General features: G+C 47.2%; 1 protein-coding gene across 1 annotated transcript in view; it reads left to right on the forward strand.

Moving 5' to 3' along the window:
• dmrt1 (doublesex and mab-3 related transcription factor 1) overlaps positions 1-25,016 on the forward strand; it is a 182,158-nt gene that overhangs the window by 33,843 nt on the left and 123,299 nt on the right. Inside the window, exons 4-5 of the mRNA XM_068028896.1 lie at positions 1,608-1,621; positions 24,407-24,422. Of these exons, the coding sequence (XP_067884997.1) occupies positions 1,608-1,621; positions 24,407-24,422 (30 nt within the window). The remainder of the gene's footprint in view (positions 1-1,607; positions 1,622-24,406; positions 24,423-25,016) is intronic.

Genomic DNA, 25,016 nt, shown 5'->3' on the forward strand with positions numbered 1-25,016 from the left:
GCATTGTACTGAGAGAGTATAAAAAGGTACATGTAACTGGACAAATATTCAGAGGGAAATACTGCGGATGCTAGAAATATAAAATAAAAACAGGAAGTGCTGGAAACACTCAGCAGGTCAGGCAGCCTCTGTGGAGAGAGAACCTGAGTTAACATATCAGTTTGTTGAAACACTGGGCGGAATTCTCCCATGGGCGCCGGGACCCTGCCATCATGCCCATATGGGGGTCCTGTGCCCGCACTTGCCGACAGCGCGACCAGCTTCGCCATCTTCCGGGAGGCACCTCTGCATTCACCGTGCTATTAATGATGGAAGGCAGTCTCCCGATGCTGCAGGCCCAAGCAGAGGGCCGGCAGCTCTGAAGCCTCGGCAGCTCCCGTGGAAGAGTTGGGCGCTGCTGAGGCAGGTCAGGGGCTACAGGGGTGTCTCAACATGGAGACGCCCTCACTGGCCTGCACAGAATATAGAAGATGAAGACCCCCGAAGCCAGTAGTGACATCGGGATGGAGGGGAAACCCTTCTGCTAGATCGGATGTGGCCACAATTGTGGCCTTTCATCCACGCAGCCTCCCATTGGGGCATGGGGCCTCTGGCTCTGATTGCCACCTGACCTGCAGGGAGGCCACCTCCAATGAGCTGGTAGCCTCCGCACATGGTGGGGGGGGGGGGCGGGTGGGGGGCCTCTTCGCCAGTGGGAAAGTTCCAGCGATAGTGCAAATTTGCTCCTAATTGGGGCCTTAACCACCCTAATTGGCTGCCTGCCTCTACGGAGCAGCAAGCTGATCCTGTTACCAGTCCAACCGTGAGAAGGTTCCCTGGGGGGCAGGAATGCGTCGGGAGCTGCTGTGACGTAGCACCACCGATTCTCCCGGCTCCCCACACCACCACCTCCAAACCCATCTCCACAGGTCTGGGAAAATCCAGGCCATTAACTCTGTTTCTCTCTCCACAGATTCTGCCTGACCTGCTAAGTGTTTTCTGCATTTTCTGTTTTAGTACATATAATGAGACTGACTATTGGAGAGAAAGCAGGAGATGTGGAGAGACTTGCATGTACATCCAAAAAAACCATTTGCTGCATTTAGCAGAAATAAACGAATTTTGGTGACCACCCTCCCTAGTGAAAGGACCTCCTGCGAGTGCGTGACTTGCTGGTCTGTAATCGTTGCCTGATGGTACACAAGGACAGTCCAGGAATGGCTGTACCTCATCATAACCTGTGCTACAGAGTCTGAGCTCAAATGGAATGGGAAATGATACTTGCCCGTCAACGCTGTGATGTCACGAACATATGGACATACATTAGGAGCAGAAGTAGGCCATTTGACCCCTGGAGCCTGCTCCGCCATTCAATAAGATCATGGCTGATCTGTCACACAAGAAATTAAATGAAACTGCTTAGTGAATTGTACTTTTGTAAATCTTTATATGATTTCTAATGCAATGAGGTGAGAGATATTAGTGTCTGGGAATGGAACACTGTCCATTTTGGACATCCACTGACAGTAGCACACAGTCCAGGTCGGGTATCAAATCTTTAGATTCAGGCCTTATCTCTCTTTGCTTTGCTCCAACAATGTTCTTCTGCTACAACATTGGAAGAGCAGCTTCTACTGCACCGGTATGACAAGGTTCCATTCACCAGAAAGATCTGCTCCAAAATAAAGGAAAATTGAAGCCTCTGCGAATTGACCTAATTTTACCAGCCATCCTGTGCTCTCGGCATGAGATTGATAAATTAATGCTAAATTTAGTCTGGTTTTGGAGTCTGAGTTCATGCTCATATGGAAGTGGATTCAGGCTGTCCAACAATGTTATAGCCAGTGTATCGCGAAATAATTCATCTCATTTCTGTTATTTGCATATGAAGTCAAGTCCCAGAAATGAAGATCAAGTGCCTAGCCAATTACATTATCCAGTTCCATAGAGTCAGTGTGGTGGGTTAGATACTGAGCTTTCATCTCCTCGGTGTAGGGGCTTGGGAGGAGGCGAATGGTTGATTTTGCCGCTTTCACATCTGCTCCTGCTCTGAGGGTGCTCAGTATTCTCCAGATAGTAGCAGCCTTCATCCAAGTGGCCATTCTTAATGTGTGAGCCTAGATATTGTATAATGGTGGATTATTCAACTGTGTGGGGCATCATAGCTGAGTCCAATCCTATCTTCACTGCCATTTACTCATATCCACTTCCCAGCAGGAGCCACTAGATAGTAATTAAGAGCAAGAAACCTGGATAAATCCTCTCCCCCATTTCGGGGATACCATTTTAGCATCTGTCTGAGTTGTGATTTGCTAAATCCAAGACATAAAATAATATAACAGGGAATATAGAAGGATATTTTGTATAATAGGATAGTGGATGTAGAGAATATGATAATCAGGTAAAGAAACAAAAGCCAAACTTAATTTAGGGACTCCCTTTTTGCGCCTCAGCTCCTTGGCCTATGGGATAGACTGTGCCAAGTAGAGGAATACTGATACCATTGAAGGATTCAGAAAGGATACGGATCAATTTCTGAGTCAGCAAAGGGCAAAAGGATATAAGTTTTGCATTGGAAAATTTTGAACAATTTCTTAGATCTGTTCTTGAAACAACCTAAAGGTCAGAAAGAGATGAATGGGCTGAAGTGCCTATTATTTATCGGTGTGTTTTTATGTTCTTGAATGGATATTTATAAGTAACAGTTGGTCACACCGTACAGCTCAGTGTGAGCCAAGCTACAACCAGATAGGACACTAATATCAAAACAAATTTCTTACCCAGTAACCACATAATGACCAAGGCTGCGTTGTGGATTGTGTTGACATAGAAGTGGCAGTATAATTCGAGGCTGAGGTCAGTGGGCATATGGCATCACTTGGGCTTTGCACCAGATGTAACATTACTCCAGCTCAGCAAAATCACATTCAGAAAGTGCCCAGATGATCCATCCCACTGCCTAGGACGTTCATAAACTTTCTTTTGACTTCCTTTAATGTTAACAAATAAGCAATTCTACCACAAGCCCTATTGTAACATCACAAATTAACCACCAGGGAGTGTAACTTGGTATCTACCTTCCTGTTCACACATGCACAGCTGTCCTGTCACTGAGTTCAGTGGAAGGTGCCACACGCAGGAAAACTTGGCCACGAAACTGGTATTTGTGGCATAGCTTACGAAGCTTTCAGTGATTTTTAAAATTTCATAAAATAAGAAAATCACGAAAGACCTGCAAATCATTTTATAATATGTATGATCACATGAGCCCCTTTTAGAATTCAGTATTTTTATACAAATACTCAAGAATGCAGGAAAAAGTAAATCTGGGCAAAAGCAATTTGGAACACGATATTTTAACTCACTCAGCCTACCATTCAACTGAATTTGAATTTCCATTAATATCTTTAACTACATTGCTTAGTTTCACAGACTATCTCAAACATTTAGTATCCTGAGTAGAATAAATCTGTTTTAAATTTGCTTTTACTCATTTAAATTTATATCACTAGTTCCATCTAGACTGACCTATTTTGAATTACTATTTTGGGATCACTATTTAATATTTTATGGATCTCAGTGTGGTTCCGGCATTGTTAAACCACCTCATCGACATACACCACTCTCCCATCCAGCAATAGTCCTGGCAGTGCTAAACCACTGCAATGACATACACCACTCTCCCATTCAGCAATAGTCCTGGCAGTGCTAAACCACTGCAATGACATACACCACTCTCCCATCCAGCAATAGTCCTGGCAGTGCTAAACCACTGCAATGACATACACCACTCTCCCATTCAGCAATAGTCCTGGCAGTGCTAAACCACTGCAATGACATACACCACTCTCCCATTCAGCAATAGTCCTGGCAATGTTAAACCACTGCAATGACATACACCACTCTCCCATCCAGCAATAGTCTCGGCAATGTTAAACCATTGCAATGACATACACCACTCTCCCATCCAGCAATAGCCTCGGCAATGCTAAACCACTGCAATGACATACACCACTCTCCCATCCAGCAATAGTCTCGGCAATGCTAAACCACTGCAATGACATACACCACTCTCCCATCCAGCAATAGTCCTGGCAGCGTTAAACCACTGCAATGACATACACCACTCTCCCATCCAGCAATAGTCTCGGCAATGTTAAACCACTGCAATGACATACACCACTCTCCCATTCAGCAATAGTCCTGGCAGTGTTAAACCACTGCAATGACATACACCACTCTCCCATCCAGCAATAGTCTCGGCAATGTTAAACCACTGCAATGACATACACCACTCTCCCATTCAGCAATAGTCCTGGCAGTGCTAAACCACTGCAATGACATACACCACTCTCCCATTCAGCAATAGTCCTGGCAATGTTAAACCACTGCAATGACATACACCACTCTCCCATCCAGCAGTAGTCCCGGCAGCGTTAAACCACTGCAATGACATACACCACTCTCCCATCCAGCAATAGTCTCGGCAATGTTAAACCACTGCAATGACATACACCACTCTCCCATCCAGCAATAGTCTCGGCAATGCTAAACCACTGCAATGACATACACCACTCTCCCATCCAGCAATAGTCTCGGCAATGTTAAACCACTGCAATGACATACACCACTCTCCCATTCAGCAATAGTCCTGGCAGTGCTAAACCACTGCAATGACATACACCACTCTCCCATCCAGCAATAGTCCTGGCAGTGTTAAACCACTGCATTGACATACACCACTCTCCCATCCAGCAGTAGTCCCGGCAGTGCTAAACCGCTGCAATGACATACACCACTCTCCCATCCAGCAATAGTCCCGGCAGTGCTAAACCACTGCAATGACATACACCACTCTCCCATCCAGCAATAGTCCTGGCAATGTTAAACCACTGCAATGACATACACCACTCTCCCATCCAGCAATAGTCTCGGCAATGTTAAACCACTGCAATGACATACACCACTCTCCCATCCAGCAATAGTCCTGGCAGTGCTAAACCACTGCAATGACATACACCACTCTCCCATCCAACAATAGTCCTGGCAGTGCTAAACCACTGCAATGACATACACCACTCTCCCATCCAGCAATAGTCCTGGCAGTGCTAAACCACTGCAATGACATACACCACTCTCCCATCCAACAGTAGTCCTGGCAATGTTAAACCACTGCAATGACATACACCACTCTCCCATCCAGCAGTAGTCCCGGCAGTGCTAAACCACTGCAATGACATACACCACTCTCCCATCCAGCAATAGTCCCGGCAGTGCTAAACCACTGCAATGACATACACCACTCTCCCATCCAGCAATAGTCCTGGCAGTGCTAAACCACTGCAATGACATACACCACTCTCCCATCCAGCAATAGTCCTGGCAGTGCTAGACCACTGCAATGACATACACCACTCTCCCATCCAACAATAGTCCCGGCAGTGCTAAACCACTGCAATGACATACACCACTCTCCCATCCAGCAATAGTCCTGGCAATGTTAAACCACTGCAATGACATACACCACTCTCCCATCCAGCAATAGTCTCGGCAATGTTAAACCACTGCAATGACATACACCACTCTCCCATCCAGCAATAGTCCTGGCAGTGCTAAACCACTGCAATGACATACACCACTCTCCCATCCAACAATAGTCCTGGCAGTGCTAAACCACTGCAATGACATACACCACTCTCCCATCCAGCAATAGTCCTGGCAGTGCTAAACCACTGCAATGACATACACCACTCTCCCATCCAACAGTAGTCCTGGCAATGTTAAACCACTGCAATGACATACACCACTCTCCCATCCAGCAGTAGTCCCAGCAGTGCTAAACCACTGCAATGACATACACCACTCTCCCATCCAGCAATAGTCCCGGCAGTGCTAAACCACTGCAATGACATACACCACTCTCCCATCCAGCAATAGTCCTGGCAGTGCTAAACCACTGCAATGACATACACCACTCTCCCATCCAGCAATAGTCCCGGCAGTGCTAAACCACTGCAATGACATACACCACTCTCCCATCCAGCAATAGTCCTGGCAGTGCTAAACCACTGCAATGACATACACCACTCTCCCATCCAGCAATAGTCCTGGCAGTGCTAGACCACTGCAATGACATACACCACTCTCCCATCCAACAATAGTCCTGGCAGCGTTAAACCACCTCATCGACATACACCACTCTCCCATCCAGCAGTAGTCCCGGCAGTGTTAAACCACCTGTAAAATCAGATGGGCTCTGTTATGGATATGAGGTCCTTCTATACAGTTTTGCTATGTGTGCTCCACCCAACACAACCGGGAAAAATCCACCCCAGACTTATATCATCAGGCTGGTGGCAATGCATCCTCAGATTTTATGATGTGATGCTCGCCATAGCACTCAGAATTAGTTCCTAATAGCTGCTACTCCCCTAGTAAAGGCTCAGTCTTGTGTGTGTCATTTGCCTAACAACCAACTACTCATAGTCCTTTCTAGAAAGAGAAATAAATAGTTGTCATTAAGGGTTGAGGTGACTCCAAAATGACAATGGCAACAGCGTCAGCTGCCTCTGTGCAGGCGCTGGCGACATTTTTAAAGGGCAGACAGAGCAGCCACTAAATTTAAATATTTAAATACGTACTTCCCCAGTACACAGCAAATAAAAATCACCCCTTGGTGCCCCCCCCCCCCCCCCCACAATAACACTTACATATAATAGTTGCCCTCTCCCTCCCTAAATCACTTACAGAGAAGATTTGACCCCCGCACTGGGCAACTGTTCAAAGTGCAGAGGTCCCCCCTTCCCCCCTCCTCCCCTACACTATGCATGCTGATTTGATCCCCTCCCCCCCCCCCCCCACCATTCCACCACATTAAAAGTCCTAAGTACCCCCCTTCCCCACCTCGGTGGTGCCAGCTTTCCCTGGATGGGAAAGTGCCGCCCTTCGCACGGAAGATCCCGGACAGCCAGTAAGATCGCTGTCAATTTTATTTAAATGTATAAATTTACTTTATTTAAATATTTAAAGTTGGGTCCTGTCGCCCAGCAGTGGTGAGTGGGGGGGGGGTTGCTGTTCCCACCATGGCGCCTCGCTGCCACCAGGAAGATCAGGCCTGGCACGCCCGGCATTGTGCCCCTTGGTGGGCCATTGCTGTTACGCTACAGGCCTCCTGTAGTACTGGAAGTGGCTCCCGCACCCAGTGGAGGCCCAGGTAATTGCCCGAGCGCAGTTGAATTGCACAGGGAAGGCTCTGAAAGGCTGAGACAGGGTTCCCCTCGCCATTACGGCCCGGCACCGGGAGCCCCTCCAGCACGACTAAATCCATCCCATTGATCCCCTCAGCTGTGGCTCTAGTAACCTGCATTTATGAAATCAAGACTTCGGCAAATGGGGAGAAAATGTACAATCTATATCAGAGAAACATAAATACTACTTGCATGAATTTCTTAGTAGTTTCATTGTCTGATATAGTAATGGGTTTCTGTGCATGTCAGACATCTAATTGACCAAGGAAAAATTATGTCAACACTGCTGTACTTGCTCTTGGATTAAAAAGTTACAACAGATTCATAATGGCTGTTGGGAAATGAAAGGAATATTTGACATTTTGACCTACATTCTTTTAATATGTGCTGGGAGAGGGGAATGTCAGCTTGTACTCAGGAAATTACTATTTGTGTACTTCTATAAATTAAAGTTGATTTTTAAAAATCTTTGATAAAATGCTTTTCATTGGGAGGAAGGTAAAAAAACCTGTTGTACTCCGGTGAAAAAGACGATATATAGATTTTTTTCAAGAATGGATATAACAGAAAAAAGGCCATAATTTCAGTTATCCCAGAAGAAATTAACAAAAACCTCTTACATTATCTTTATTGTTTCGACTCTTGCATTAATCAGTGATTACTTCGCCAGTATAAATTGCATGACTATGTTGTGATTAAAATTTTTTAAAACTTTGAAGAAATTTATTTTGGTACATTAGTACAGTAAAATTCAGTACAGCACAGTCTGAGGCACTACCCTGCAAAAGAGACAGCACAGGATGTTCTATCATGTAATGTTCTTGACGGGTTCACTGTACCCAATGTACAAGGAATGGTACTTGTCGTTGTAATCATAATCAGTTCAGTGGAAGGTTCCAGAGCTAACAAGGAATTATGAAATATGTTCATCATAGCTGAAATTTTTTTGGGACATATGGGACTGAATTTTTGGACCCCAACAAGGACCCCAAAATACCGGCACCTGTCCCAGTGGTGGCCATTTTTGCCGAGTTGGTCTTGGGGCTGCAGTGGTATCTTCCCTGCCCTCAGACTAGAGGATGGTAGACAGTGATGTTCCCCAAGGGTCAGTGCTGGGACTGCTGCTTTTTTTTGCTGTATATAAATGACTTGGAGTAGAATATCAAAATTTGCTGATGACACTAAAATTGGAGGTGTGGCAAACAGTGAGGATGATATGAACAGCCTGCAACAGGACGTAGACAGGTTAGCAGAACGGGCAGACAGGTGGTCGATGGAATTTAATACTGACTAGTGTGAGGTAATGCATTTTGACAGAAGGAATAGGGAGAGGCAATATATACTTAATGGCACAGTTCTAAAGAGTGTGCAGGGACAGAGGGACCTGGAGGTGCATGTGCATTGATCTTTGAAGTTGGCAGGACGTATTGATAAAGTGGTTAGCAAAGCATATGTGATCTTGGGCTTCATAAATAGAGGTATAGAGTACAAAAGCAGGGAAGTTACGCTGAACCTTTATAAAGCTCTAGTTAGGCCCCAACTGGAGTATTGTGTCCAGTTCTGATCACTACACTTTAGGAAGGATGTTGAGGGTCCTTGAGAGGGTGCAGAGGAGATTTACCAGAATGGTTCCAGGGATGGGGGATTTTTTGTTCTCCTTGGAGCAAAGGAGATTGAGGGGACATTTGATAGAGGTGTACAAGATTATGAAAGGCTTAGAAAAGGTAGACAAAGAAAAACTGTTCCCATTAACTAATTGTACAAGGACTAGGGGACACAGATTGAAGGTTTTGGGCAAGAGATGCAGGTGGATTGCGAGGAAGAAATTTTTTACACAGCAGGTGGTAATGACCTGTAACTCACTGCCCACAAGCATGGTGGAAGCAGAGACAATCAATTACTTCAAAAGGAAATTGGATGGGCACTTAAGGGAAATAAACTTGCAGAGCTACGGGAATCGAGCAGGGAATGGGACTGACTGAATAGCTCTGTGGAGAGCCGGCTTGGACTCGGTGGGCCAAATGGCCTCCTTCTGTACCATAAATGACTTTGTGACACCTCCTCCCCACCTCAACATTGGTGGCCTGGCTTGTTCTTTTGTTTTCTATGTAAAGATTTGAAGAAGTTAGTGAGAAGAAGTCTTCATGTTGAAGCACCCTCTCAGTTACTTACCCCTTACTGCAGCCTGCTGCTCCTCTCGAGATGAAAGGCCTTTGATTGGCCCTCCAGCTTTGAGAGCCCGCCTGCCACCCTTAAATAGACAGGGAATTTGTCTCCATGCCAATTAAGTGGGAACCTCTGTGAAAATCCCAATGAGTGACTGTTCCCACCCGGGGGCGAGTTTGGGACCTGGAAACAATCCTGACTTCTGTTTCCCACCCCCAAAGTGAAATTCCAACCCATAGGGAGTGGAGCCATCAGACTTCACACTCACTACAAACTCTGTCCCCATTTCAACAATTCCATCCCCTTCCTTGGCTGCTGTCTCATGCTGAACCAGACTGTTTTCAATGTTGCACACTATGCAACCCAAAGCTGGACTTCAACCCCATAGCGCTATCATAAAGAACACTTACTTTCACCTCCGTACTATAACCCTCCTCTCTACCTCAACCCAGCTGCTAATGAAACCCTAATCTTCACCTTTGATTCCTCCAGACTTGGCTACTCTAGTGCTCTTCTACCATCTTCCTCCTCCTTCCATAAACTTCAGCTTATTACACCACTACACATATCCTATCCCACACTAAGAACTGCTCACCCATCACCCCTATTGTTGATGATCTTGATTGTCTGACAACACATCAATCTTCCTTGTGTTCAAAGCCCTCCATGGCTTATGATCTCTGTGGCCTCCTGTAGCCCTACAGTCCTCCAAGATATTTGCGCTCCTCCAATTCTGGCCTCTTGCACATCCCCAATATTCATTCATCTGCCATTGACGATTATGCCATCAGCTGCCTAGGCCTTATGCTCTGGAATTCTCTCCCTAAACCTCTCCACCTCTAGTTCTCTTCTTTTAAATCGGTCTTTAAAAACTACCTTTTTGACCAAGCTTTTGGCCACCTATCTTGCTCCAGTGAAACGCCTTGGGAAGTTTTTGCTACCTTAAAGGCGCTATATAAATGGAAGTTATTCTCGCCCTTGTGTTCAAGATGTCATTCTCCCCATCTCAGTAATTCATCCACTCCCCCAACTGTTCCTCTGATCTGGCCTCTTGTGCAACCCCATTGCCCTAGCAATGGTAACCATGCCTTGAGCTGCTGAGCCCTTGTGCTCGGGAATTCCCTCCCTGAACCCCTCCTCTCCACTTCCCTTTCTTCCTTTAAGACTTTCCTTAAAATCTACCTCTTTTATCAAGCTTCTGGTCAGCCTCCTAAGATCTTCTTTGGCATATCATCAGTTTTTGTTTTGTTTGCACTTCTGCCCAGCACCTTGAGATGTTCTACGTTAATGTCAGTGTATAAATGCAAGTTGTCGTGGCCCAATAAAGAAAAGCAAAGGATTTGCATTGTAAGCTGCACACCGCATTTCAGCAACTTCTAAATTATATGGGCAATTAAGCTATAGCTGAATTTCTTGCACAATTTGTAAAGCACGAATGCCCTTTTCATTAGGAACGACAAGCGTTCCTGTTCTTTACATTTTTGATTAAATAGTCACACCTCTTACTGTTTTGTTGAAAGTGACTTTTTCCTGTAAAGACATCGTTTCTGTGCCATTCTAGTTTCAACATTTGAATTGAAAATTAGACTTAAGTGCCAATTTTTCAAAAGCAAACAGTCAAATAGTGGACAATGGCAGTTTTTCTCCAGTTGTATTACATTTTTTTAGCTATTGTAAAATATAAAAATAAATTTTGCCTTTGTGAAGTTTTTAATGTCCTCTAAACATAGAGCTGCAGCTTTATTGGGCTTTCATTGCAGAATACTGGTGGATGGTACAGTGGTGCAGTGGTTAGCACTGTAACCTCACAGCTCCAGCAACCTGGGTTCAGTTCTGGGTACTGCCTGTGCAGAGTTTGCAAGATCTCCCTGTGACTGCGTGGGTTTCTGCTGGATGCTCTAGTTTCCTCCCACAGCCGAAGACTTGCAGGTTGATAGGTAAATAGGCTATTGTAAATTGCCCCTGGCGTAGGTAGGTGGTAGGAGAATGGTGGGGATGTGGTAGAGAATATGGGATTAATGTAGGATTAGTATAAATGGGTGGTTGCTGGTCAGCAGAGACTCAGTGGGACAAAGGGCCTGTTTCAGTGCTGTATCTCTAAATAAATAAAAGCTTGTATTCCAGATTTTATATTAAAAAGAAGCCAGTTTAACTAGATGGCATGTGGCTGGTGTGTGCTTTGATTTTGGTAATGAACCTACACATAAGAAAAGAAAGAACTTAGACTTTATATGACAAAGCATTTTATAAGTAATGGATTGTGTTTGAGTGTCGTCACCGTCTTTGTTGGCAAATAGCAGAAGCCAATTTATGCACAGCAAAGCCCGACAAACATAGGATATTTTTAAAATGTTGTTCTTAGGATGTCAGTGAAGGAGGTATTTATTGCCTCCCCTAGTTGCCCAGAAGACATTAGTAGTCAATCGTGTAAAGTGGGACAGGATCCACTTGTAGGCCAGTAGAGGTGGCAGATTCCCTTCCCTGAAAGATGGCAGCTTTAGCGGTCATTTTTTGGTGATAGCCAATTAAATATCAGATTTGTGAATTCAGTTTCACAGCTTGCTGTGGTGCGATTTGAACTCAAAGGGCGGGGGGGGGGCGCTAAATTGGATAGTCACGGAAAATGGGTGGGGAGAATTGCGATGCGCGCTTAACCCACTCCCGCTGATTGCAGTTCAGGCAGCATGAAATACAGGCACATTGTCAACTTTGTGTTGCCTGATCATTTGAATGATCTCTGCATCCAGCCAACACTGACCGCGCTGTTCTTTGGCTTGACGCATCAGCAGGGGCCGGTATTGTGAGTGGCTAGTACCACTTAAAGCTAGTCTGCACCTCTTAAAGGGGAGGTTCATTGTGGCTGGAGCAGGTGCTGGGAGTTGTGGTTCAAGAGAATCTGACCTGGGAAAGAGTGAGGAATGGCACAGCAGGAGTGAGAACAGACTCCAAGATTTTCGGACGCTACAGTGACGGTCTTGAAGGAGAAGATGGAAAGGAGCAGAGATGTCCTGTATCCGCACGGTGGAAGGAGGTCCTCCAGAGTGGTATAGCTCCATGGAGCATGAATCTGTTGTCCTCTCAGGAGAAGATCGTATTCGTCTTCCCACCCCTGCCACTCCCCCAGTGTCCTTGCTATTGCATGTAAACCAGCCAGCCAAGACTGCTGCTGCCCATGCTGAGATGGTGCAGTCCACACACTCTAGGCACAGAGCTGCTCGAGGTTGTCCTCCAAGATCATCTGCAGTCTTCTCCACTGAAAGTCAGCAGCCTTCCGCCAGCCATGCTTTAGCCACTGGGGTAAGAGGACAAGGAGAGGCAAAGGCACATGGAAGACAGGCATTAAGGGAATGCATAAGCGTAATTTAGTTGACGTTTTTGTGCAGTATGGCATGATTTGATTTATAAATTTGGTTGGAATGTTTATTTTATGTTGGCCTTTTATTTTTGCATTGTGGCCTAGTGGAAGCTGTGATGGTCAGTGACAGGGGAAAGGTAAAGTGTGAGACTGTTGGTGAATCGGGAATTGGGGTTGTGATTACTGATATTGCAGCCGGGTGAGTTCTTCATGGACAGCCTGGCCAGAAAAAGGCTGCCTGGATTGCCTGCTCTCTTCCTCTTCCTCCACCTCATGCTCCTGCTCCTCAGCTGCCAGATGTTTAGGTGGTGGAAAGGGCTGTCCCTTCATGATGGTGAGGCTGTGCAGTATGCAGCAGACCACCACGAATCTTTGACACCCGCTCTGCCGAATACTGTAGGGCTCCCCCAGGGTGTTCCAGGCAACATAAATGTTTCAGTATGTCAGTTGTCTTTATAACATTTCTTGTGACAGCATGGCTTTCATTATATGTGTGATCCGCACATGTGCGTGGATTGCGTACTGGAGTCATCAGTCATATTGTCAGCAGTTGGCCTTGTGGCTGAGTAGCCACTCATTGATTTGCTGTGGTGGCTCAAATACAGTTGGCACAGTGAACTACTGCAGAATAAATGAATAATGCCAGGCTACCGGGCATTGACCTCCATGACTTTCTGTCTATGGTCACATGCCAACTGGACATTGAGGGAGTGGAATCCTGCTCCGTTTCGGCATAAGGAAGACTTGACATACGGAGCTTGAAATGCGATGTGCGTGCAGTCAGTGGCATGCTGCATCATGGGGAAACCTGCAATCCTGGTGAAGCCACTTGCTCACTCCACCTGCTGATCTTTGGCAGCAGAGAATGTAATGTAATTAGCTCTCTTTGAATAGAGAGCCTCCCTTAAGCAACAGTGGATGACAAACTGCAAGATGTTGCAAATATATCCAGCTCCAGCCTGGAATGAGCCAGGTGCATAAAGGTTCATGGCCATGCTCATCTTCACGGCCGCTGGCAATCCAGTCCTTGCCCTGCTCTGAGGTTGCAATTGTGGCTGCAGCAGGGGCCAGAATTCAGTGAGGATGTCCTTACGGAAGTTCAGACATCTCACACATTGTTCCTTGCTGGCATTCAGGTAGGCGAATTGCTTCTGAACACCCTGGATGGATATGGCCTCCAGTTAAAACCCCTTTCCCTCTCCTCCCTCTTCTAACAGCTTGTCCTGCTCGCGGTGGCCTCTGCTCATTCTCCAAACCACGCTATATTCTAAGTGGAATGGCTACTAGTGCACCCAAGTGTGGGAGAAGATGGGTTTGCAGAAGTCTTGAAGTCGGCAAGAAGCCCTTCAGTACCTGCGACACCACTTGCTGTAGAATCCTAGCAACAGTCTGAAGAAATCAACAGGCAACTAATCTGTAAGTAGTTGATGACCTTTTTAAATAGTGCTGGTGGGAGGTCTTTCCTGCTGCTGAATGTTGTGCATGGTTACAAGAGGGTGTTGGCAGGAGTGTTGAGCTCGAAAGTGGCAGAGTTGACATCTGATCAGCATTGCAGGCTGATTGAAGTCGTTACCTACCTGCTTTGCAAACCTCTGGTGGATGTTCACTGTGCGTTTGCTGATGCCTGCACCCATAAGTCGTCCTGAATGATTCATCCCACAAGTGTGAACACTGCGGATGCCATTTTGGAACTCTAAGCGCACTTGTAACACTCAGAAAACAGGTGGAACTGAATTCAATTTCTTGCTAATGATCTCTGGTTTGCTAATCTCGTATCCTCACTTCTAGGCCTCTGTGAGGGCGTGATCAGTTAATCTGGTTTTGGCAGTATTGGTGGTAACAGTACACTGTACACTTCTATTAAATCAAGTCTGTTAAACGTAAATAAAATGTTAAAACTTTGGTACCAATGGAAAATAGAGCTTGTTAGCTGCAGTTGTAGGTTCAGGAGTTGTGCAAAGAGAGTTAAGGATAAATTTTGCAATGCTTTGATTCTGACATGGAGCTTTGATGACCTTGAGCACAGTTTGAAAATCAGCTCTAGAAGTCTGCGTGTCTGATTTGTTGTGCTCCAGATTTGATGGCCGGAATTTTTCGCTTACCGGTGGCCTCGGGGCCGATCCACCCGAAGCGGATCAGGCCCCCGATCCCGCTCCGCGTCGCCTGGCCGCCGGCATCACGCGCTGATCAGCGGGCCCGCAGCGTAACTCCGAAAAGAAATGGCGGGCGGGAACTTCAGCATCATTGGGGGCGGGGCCACATACGCGGGAGGCTGATTGTAAGCCCTACATAAAGGATTACTGATTTGAAACAGAGCAGTGAGTTTCCCATTTGATGTAAAGGAAGATACAACTGTGTTAAGGTCTGGAGATTTCAAAGGCTCCATTCACTAAAACCAAGAAAGGCTGGGAGACAAAAATATTGCTGTTAGAGGTGATGGAGGGCAGAAGCAATCGCGTTGCCCCCCCCCCCCCCCCCGATTTTCTGACGATTCACTGCAGGTCCTCCTCGAGGCCGTTGAGGAGAGGAGAGACATTCTGTTCAGCTCAGATGGGAGAAGGAGACCCTCCGAAGTGACCAAGAGGGCCTGGCTGGAGGTTGCAGAGGAGGTCTGCAGCCGAGGCATTGTGAGGCGTACATGGATGCAGTGCCGCAAGCGCCTCAATGACCTGCTTCGCTCTACCCGGGTAAGGGGCATTCCTCATTCATATAATCGGTTATGTGCCAAGGGAGGTTTTTTGTGTACCCATGATGCAATGTGGAAGCCCTGTATGATCAATGCCTGGCTGCTGCCTTGAAATGGGACGCATGATGGGCAAGTCTGAGATGAGCGCTGATGCTGTGGTGTTAAAGTTGCGCCCAACACTGTCACAGCAGTGAAATGCAACACCAACCCTTTGGGTGACAGCGTCATATGCCATTGACTATGTATAAAATAAGTATCTTTGTTTATTCAGGAAAAGAGGGCACACAATGCCCGGGAGAGGTCACGTACTGGTGGTGGTGTAGCCACCCAGGCATTCCTCACCAGGATGGAGGAGGATGCCTTAACTATAGCAGGGGAGGAAGGAGGATGCGCCGTGGCAGATGGCAAGGCCATGAGAGTGAGTTTTCCAGAATGTGGTGTAACATCACCCAGATGTAACCATGCTGGAGGCACAAACTTGTGCTTAACTCTGGATTGATGATGAAACCGATCACAATACTTTGCCCAACAGGTGAAACCCAGCATGTGCCAGGAAGCGTTACCGTTGCCCGACCATCCACCTCTGAGGTGGATGAGGGTGCCTCAGAGGGTGCACCGTCACATCATCACGACGCAGCAAGTACCGCAGCAGATACTGACACTTCGGTTGGGATGACTGTGTCTGGGGAATCAATGTCACATACTGGAGTGAGCACAGCACAGTTGCCGGGCCAGCCACCAGAGGCAGAATCGGCTGATGCATCACACACTCGGAGGAGAGTGGGATGCCAGGCCAGTGCAGAGCCGCAAGCTGATGACGTGCCTCTGAGATCATTCTTTCGCGGGCGATGTTGCAGGTGCAGAATGCGGTCCATGGAATTCTGGCGGAGTTGCCTGAAACGTTGCGCACTATGACTCATACTCTGGATATATCCATCCAGAGTATGAGTTCAGCAAACTCATTTGAACATCTGGCTTCCTCCGTTGATAGACTGGCGGCTGCAGTGGAGGGATCAGATCTTCATGCAATTCGGGACCTCAGAGCGACTGTGGCCTCCCTGGACCAGAGCATCAGAGAGCATAATCTGATGCGACTGCGCCAGGTTGTGGACACTCAGCGCTCTGATGCCACCATTGAGGACCACCTGGGCCTCACGAGGGCACAGGGGCAGCAGATCGCATGTGGGAGCTCCTCTCACGGCGTTTCTGATGCATCCTGCTGCTCCTTGCTCCCTCTGCCAGGGACATGTGAACCGTTAAATCCCTGGGTGATAGAGGGTGCTCATGATATTTGTCATGAGATGCCGCGGCCCTCATGGCCGCGAGCATGCAGAGGACGTCCGCCCAAGTCATCAAAAGCAGGGCGGCAACAAGATCAGCCACTTGCCTCTGGTAAGTCTGGTGACGAGGGATCATGCACACGAATGTGCACGCGTAAACGGATTAAGAAAACACTTTAATTTCACTACTGGTGAACTGGGTGACTTGAAGTACATTTATTTGATTTGTAAAACAATAGTGTTTGATTAAATTGGAGATTTTATCATTGGACATGTCATTCCTGAAGTCAGGTATTACATAGTTTGTCAACTCAAGTTGTCTCACATGTGAGGCCACACACTTGGGTCACGTCCCTCATGATGTGATGGATTGGTTTGTCGCTTTGTCTCATCCCCTGAAGGTTAGAGATTTTGCACTGTCAGATCCTCACAATGATTAATGTCATAGAGCAGTTTGAAATGTGTGAAAAGTTGTATCATTTCAACTGAAACGTGTTCCTATTAGAGATTCCCTTGTTTCTCCAGCAGTTAGAGCCAAGTTACACTCAGCTTCCTCTCCATGATCATCATTCGACTGATGCCCATCTTCTTCATCAGAAACGTCGTCATCATCTGATGACACATCGCGTTGACATTGATCATCCTCTAGGGCATCTCCATGTTCAATCGCCAGGTTATGCAAGGCACAGCAGACGACAGTGATTCTGGAAACCCTCGACGGTGCGTACTGCAGTGATCCACCGGAGTGGTCAAGACACTTAAATCTCATCTTTAGGAGGCCTATCGTTTGCTTGATTGTCACTCTGGTGGCCGCATGGCTCCCATTGTATCGTTCCTCCGCCTCACCCCTTGGGTTCCTCACTGGTGTCATGAGCCATGTCTTCAGAGGATAACCCCTGTCGCCAAGTAGCCATTCCTCCATTCTATGTGGAGGACTGAAAATTGCAGGCACCTGTGAGTTGTGGAGAATGAAAGAATCATGATAACTACCAGGGTAATGTGCACACACCTGCATAATTCGCTTCCGATGATCACAGATGAGCTGAACGTTCATTGAATGGAATCCCTTGCGGTTCATGAATGCCCCCGACTGTCCAGCTGGTGCTCTAAGGGCCACATGAGTACAGTCTATCACACCCTGTACCATTGGGAAGCCGGATATAATGCTGAAGCCTCTGGCTCTCTCAGCCTGACTGGTGTTAGTCTTGAACGTGATGAAATGTACAGCACATTGAAACAATGCATCATTCACAACCTTTATGCAATGGTGCACTGCTGATTGTGAGACACCGCACAAGTCTGCAGCTGAGGCTTGGAAGGAGCCAGACGCATAGAAGTTAAGAGCTACTGTTGCCTTTAGAGCGACTGGCATTGGATGGCCACCAAGACAGTTTGATGCAACATCCACTGCCAGCATCTCACAAAGAGATGTGACAGTTTCCCGTGACAGCCGCAGTCTTCTTCTGCACTGGCGTTCTGACAGCTGCAGGTCGTTCAGACGCGTTCGGAATGCCCTTACTACTGGGTAGGTACGTCTCCTAATATTTGGTTGCTCCCGGGCGGCTCTGCGAACTACTCTCCCTCCAACAGCATGAGAATGCACTGGTGCAGCTTGCTATATGTTCCCCTGACCATTTGTACTTCTGTCACTCATTGAATCATTGTTCTCCTCATCTGATGATCCACCTCCAGAGTGAACAAATCCCATTGTTGACCAGCAGAACAAATTCTTTGACCACAGGTAATAGCTTCCAGCTTTTGTGACTGGCTCACTTCAGGTACTTCCTTTCAGGCAATAACTAATACTAGATGGGTCCCGATCAGCAGTGCATAACATTCGGATTAAACCTTCTGCACACTTACAAGTTACAACCCTTGTTAGGACACACAAATAACATCAGCATTAATAAAGTTCAATAAATTCATTTTTATCTCCAACTCCCTCATGAATCAATGCCTGCCGCCCTTTTGAACCTGCCGGGTTCTTGACACGCCCCACGACCCGATTAATGGCCGTAAAATCAGATACATAGTGTAAAATCTCTGTCAATTGGATTTTGAATTACCTTAATTACTTCTCAATTGATGTTAGTTGGGCGGCGAGCTCAAACTCGATCGCGCCCGACTTCCCACTCTGGTTAAATTGTGTCAGTACGTAATGACGTCGGGGACCCAGCCCGACGTCTTTGCGCGCCATTTTTCCCTCCGCACGACCCCAACGGGACCCGATTCTTAACGGTAAAATTCCGGCCGATGTATTTCCAAAAATGCATTTACAATATTCATCCTAACCATGTTCATTAGAAATATAAAATGTAAAGGGGAATAAGTTACTTGATCCTTATAGGTGTTCGAAACTGTACTGGTATGCAAGATATTGATGATACTTCCTTGGAATTTTAGAAGAAACCCTGAAGAAAAAGCATTGAGCTACTTATGCTGTTTCTCAGAGTTTCCACCAATCTTCTCCCATACTTGCGGCAGTGCCAGAAAAGCATCACAGCAACTCTACCCTTCTGTGCTTTTGCATAGTACCATTGAAATGTTTTTAACAGTTGTCCATAATTTATGTGAAGAGAAATATTTACAGTGATTGGTGCTTTGGGTTTGTGCAGTTGTGTCTAAGGTCAGCGGTTTAGTTTGTTGAACTCAGCGGCACAAGGAAGGGCAACAGGAGAATAGCAGTTTGGCTGGAGACACGGGATCAGCAAGGACGAAACAGGGGTGGGAGGTTTGGGTTCGGCTGAATGGAGGAGTGGCAGAGGGATCCAAGGGAGAACAGAGGGAGGGGTCGGGTGAATGGAGGAGTGGCAGAGGGATCCAGGGGAGGACAGAGGGAGGGGTCGGATGGATGGAGGAATGGCGGAGGGATCCAGGGGAGGACAGAGGGAGGGGTTGGGTGGATGGAGGAGTGGCAGAGGGATCCAGGGGAGGACAGAGGGAGGGGTTGGATGGATGGAGGAATGGCGGAGGGATCCAGGGGAGGACAGAGGGAGGGGTCAGGTGGATGGAGGAGTGGCGGAGGGATCCAGGGGAGGACAGAGGGAGGGGTGGGATGGATGGAGGAATAGCGGAGGGATCCAGGGGAGGACAGAGGGAGGGGTTGGGTGGATGGAGGAGTGGCAGAGGGATCCAGGGGAAGACAGAGGGAGGGGTTGGATGGATGGAGGAATGGCGGAGGGATCCAGGGAAGGACAGAGGGAGGGGTTGGGTGGATGGAGGAGTGGTAGAGGGATCCAGGGGAGGACAGAGGGAGGGGTCGAGTGGATGGAGGAATGGCGGAGGGATCCAAGGGAGACAGAGGGAGGGGTCGGGTGGATGGAGGAGTGGCAGAGGAATCCAGGGGAGGACAGAGGGAGGGGTTGAGTGAATAGAGGAGTGAAGTAGGAAGGGTCTGGCGTCCTGGGTGTGGTATTAGCTGGGGGGGGAGAGGGTGGATATTCAGTCAGTCAAGGTAAGGGAAATGAGGGGCCTAAATGGAGGGGTCAGTAGTGTCCACATTGGGATCCTGTGGGTCAAACTATATCAATGTAAATCACTGCAAGGTGGTCAATATCAGTATCTAGATCAATGATTTGGATGTGGGGATTAAATGTAAAATTTCCAGGTTTGCAGATGACACAAAACTAGGTGGAAGTGTGAGTTGTGAGGTGGTTGCAAAGATGCTTCAAGGGGATTTGGAGAGGCTAAGCCAGTGGCAAAAATTTGGCAGATAGAATACAATGTGGAGAAATGTAAGATTATCCACTTTGGTAGGAAAAACAAAAAATGTGAGAGGGACTTAGGTGTCCTTGTTCATGAGCCATTGAAAGCTAACGTGCAGGTACAGCAAGCAATTAAGAAGGCAAATGGTATATTGGCCTTTATTACAAGAGGATTCGAATAATGGAGTAAAAATGTCTTATTGCAATTATATAGGCCTTGGTGAGACCGCAGCTGGAGTATTGTGTGCAGTTTTGGTCTCCTTACCTAAGGAAAGATATACTTGCCATAGAGGGAGTGCAACGAAGGTTCACCAAACTAATTCCTGGGTTGGAGGGATTGTCCTGTGAGGAGAGATTAAATAGACTGAGCCTTTATTCTCTGGAGTTTAGAAGAATGAGAGTGATCTCAATTAAACATACAAAATTCTTACAGGGCTCGACAGGGTAGATGCAGGAAGGATGTTTCCCCTGGCTGGGGAGTCCAGAACCAGGGGACATAGTCACAGAATTAGAGGTACACCATTAAGGACTGAGACGGGAGGAATTTCTTCACTTAGAGGGTGGTGAATCTTTGGAATTCTCTGCCCCAGAGGGCTGTGGAGGTTCAGTCATTGAGTATGTTCAGGAATGAGAGTGATAAATTTCTACGTATTAAAAACATCAAGGGATAGGGGGATAGTGCAGGAAAATGCTGTTGAAGTAGAAGATCAGCCATGATCTCATTGAATGGTGGAGCAGGCTCGAAGGGCTGAATGGCCGATATCCTGCACCTGTTTCTTATGTTCTTAAACTCAGGGTGCTGGCTGGCAGAGGGAGCGGCTACAGTCACAGGGGGGAGTTTGATTTGGTAGGTGGTGTAAGACTCTTAAAAAGGGGCTCTCATTTCCCTCTAAGGTCCTGACCCCCGTGCTGAGTATCAATCGCACGAAACAAACTTTGGATACAATTTCCACTTTATGTGGAACACCTTTATTAACTACCCAAGCAATGGTATATACTTACTACACCAGTTTCTTAGTAGACCCATGTACAGGAGTTCATTCCCAGATGGTCAGGCCCACTTAACGACTTCTCCCGCACGACTTCCTGTGACTGACCAATTCACTCTTCCTGGTGCAGCAACAATGTCCTTGTGATGTGTGGCTATACACCCCTTTCTGACCCTGGCCCCTTAACATATAAGGTAATGTTTTGAATTGGGTCATCTGATTGGGTTTCAGTGCCTTATCAATCCTACCCTGGCTATGTAAGACCACCTGTATGTGGTCATATCCTGCTCTCAGCAGGGTGGGGTCTTAGGTGCATACCACCGGTAGATGTGATATCTGCACCTTGATAAAGCAAGAAGGAAACCATTCACACATATTTCAAAAGGCCTTCATCCATGAGAGTGGTTGTAGACAGGCTGTTTGATGCTCTAACAGCCCAGTCTATCACATCAGTGGCATATCCTGACTTGTCTGTCTGTATATGTGGGGGTCCTTGTTCAGTTACACTGTCTTTATTTTTAAAATGTCCAATATGAACCCCAGCGATGATACCTTCAGTCAGAATTCCTCTCCCTTCGTCCCGATGTGTTCCGCCTCCATATTCTTACCACCCGGTGAGTCCCACACTCTGGTCCACACCACAACTGGTTACATTTTACTTACGAACAGAAATGCAAGAGATATTATCAAATGCCTCACAGCATGACAAAAATACAAGAGATATCCAAATGCCTTACAGGGTGCTGGTCCAGTCTGAGGTTGGGGTAATCAAAGGTCTCATAGGGCAGCTCAGGGGATCTACCAAGAACTGTAATTATAATTCGGGGAGGGTCTAGGATCAGAGGGGGCATGTTGACAGGTACAGGTGTAGGCTCGAGAGAGAGAGGGCACGTCCATTTGAACAGTGACAGGGTCCAGGGTAATGGGAAATAAAACCAGAAAGTGCTGGAAATACTCAGCAGGTCTGGCAGCATCTGTGGAGAGAGAAGCCGAGTTAACGTTTCAGGTCGTGACCTTTCATCAGAACCTCAGGGTAATGGGGTTAGGTTGAAGGGTTAAAGAGGGAAGGTACAAGGTGGTGTTGGGAGGGTCAAATGTGATGCATACAAGTGTGAAGGTGACAGGAGGAGGGTGAAGGGTCATGGCCTTGAGCTGGAAGCTCACATGCACCATATTCTCACAGTATCTCAAGACGCATGTGGGGCTGCAAGGATTGCAGGTTGAAGTGGGAGGAGGCCAGAGTAGATAGGGTGGAGTTGTGTGTGTGGACTGTGGGAGGAGTTCAGCAACTCACTGCTCATCAATTCTATGGATGAAAGTAATGGACAAGGATGTTTTCATTTCCCTGTCTGCCTTATGAACACAGTTATATTGTTGGAATAATCTGGTTCTCATATACCTGATTTTCGTGAAACCTTGGGAGCAGGTGGAGAGGATGCTGCTATGGAGGGCTCTTGCCGCTCAGCAACTGAGTCGGCAGCGCCAGCAGCAGGCAGCACGATAGTGTACAAGTGGGAGGTCCAGCTGAGCCTACAGGTGCAGCCATGTCCCACAGGCTTTGAAGGACAAAAGTGGACAGTAACATGGACATTCATGGAAGTTTGATCACTGAAACTTTTCATCATGACTTCCACATTAAATGCAATATCTGTACCTCTGTAAGCATCAAAGTGTGCCAACTATGAGGCATGCCATTACATTTAGTCTCCGACTAAGCTAGTCCAAACAAAATGAAGATAATGCATACATGAGTAATTTGAAACAGACAAATTGTGAAATATTTACGTGACAAATATAGTTGATGGACTCCCGTGCCACCTTCATGCTCTCAATAACTCTTATGTTTACAGTTACGATCACTACGTCTTGGTGCAGCCCCGATGTCAGCAGCTGAGATGGAGGCCATCTGCTCAGTGCGCTGTCCCATTGCCTTTGACGACCATGGCGGGCGTCCTCTGGAGGTCCGAGGCCTTGAGGGCTGCGGCCTGATGGTGCTCTGCTGCACTGGTGCAGGGGCATCCTCCGTGGCCTTGTCTAACGAAGGTAATGAGGTCAGTGTCAGAGGGAACGAAGAGAGGCCTCTCACCCATGGGTGCCCTGAGACAATGGCTGTGGGACAGTTGGCAAGCATTCCTCGTCCATCTGGGTGTGCAGTGGCACCTGCCTGTCTTCCTAAGTGGTAGGGGAACCTGAAGGGAGGTCCATGTGCCTCGTCCTCCTCTCACCTAGCCACTGCTGCACTGAGCCTGATCACTCATTCCAACACTTTCCATACCAGCTCACTCGCAAATATACATTGTTGTCCACCCCAGGAGGGAACCTTTGGCATGATGCGACCCTCACACTTGCCCTGGCAGCTCGGAGCAGGTCATTGACCCATTTCCAACATTGCACACACATTCTCAGATGGATCCCACAGTTGCTCACCCCCTCTGCTACCTCCGTCCAGGCCGCCTTGGTCGGGAATGTTGTGGCCGTGATGCAGAGCATCCCTGTTTGTGCAGGGGGCTGTTTTATAGCCTGGTCGTATCTTCTTCATTGTTAAATGACAGCACCTTTCATCAATGAAAAGCTTCCCCGACCCATGATCACACGTGTCTCCCGTGCCTGCTGCCGGCCCTTGATATTTCAATTTTAATCTTGTGGGAACTGGCTCCTGGCACAAAAGTGGAAGTGCCGCCCACTTGCGCTTCTGCCGTCAGGAACGTGTGCCACGGATAAAATACTGCCCTAGATTTCCAATACTGTTTTGTGCGTCAGCTCCTACTTCACCTGTATATTACAGGTATGCGCGGGCATGTAAAATATTCATTGGCAACCTCCACTAAGTAAATGAGAACAGAAAGTGCCGGAAATACTCAGCAGGTCTCACAGCACCTCTGTAGAGAGAAACAGAGTTCCGATGAAGGGTCACAGACCTGAAACGTTAACTCTGTTTCTCTCGACACAGATGCTGCCAGACTTGCTGAACAATTTCAGCATTTTCTGTTCTCATTTCAGAGTTCCAGCATCCGCAGTGTTTTGCTCTTATTCCATTATGACTGCCAGTTGATGAACTTTGATCATAAATCCATTGCATTTATTTCTTTTCCACGCACTGCTGTTTTCCTTCTTATCAGTACTACTTTGGTGCACACCTCCCACAGCAGCATTCAGGTCTCCCATCCAGCTGCAGTCACCACTGACTGTGGGCATTGCACCGTGCCTGCCAATATCCATCCGTTCCAGATTTGGATGAGAAAGAGGCATTCCTGAGGAGGAGGGAGAGGCAGGTGCACTGGCACAGTGTGTGTCACAGCAATTACATCATGCAACCCAGGCTTGACTATCTGGCCACGTTAGAGGAGACCTCCTTTAGATACAGCAGATCAGCAGGGTGGCTTTCTACTGCAGACTGCATGCAGTATGGGACCACCCTGCTTGTTGGGATTAAAGTCATCGCCTCATTGAACTTCCTCAAGATATGGCTGATCTGAAGGTCCTACTAGTGACATTTCAGGTGTCAGTTGTGGCTCAGTGGGTAGCACTCTTGCTTCTGTATCAGGAAGGTTATTGGTTTGAGCTCCACTCCTGAGACTTGAGCCCAAAGTCCAGGCTGACACTCCAATGC

This window comes from Heterodontus francisci, chromosome 4 (genome assembly GCF_036365525.1).
Source record: "Heterodontus francisci isolate sHetFra1 chromosome 4, sHetFra1.hap1, whole genome shotgun sequence".
Taxonomy (NCBI): domain Eukaryota; kingdom Metazoa; phylum Chordata; class Chondrichthyes; order Heterodontiformes; family Heterodontidae; genus Heterodontus; species Heterodontus francisci.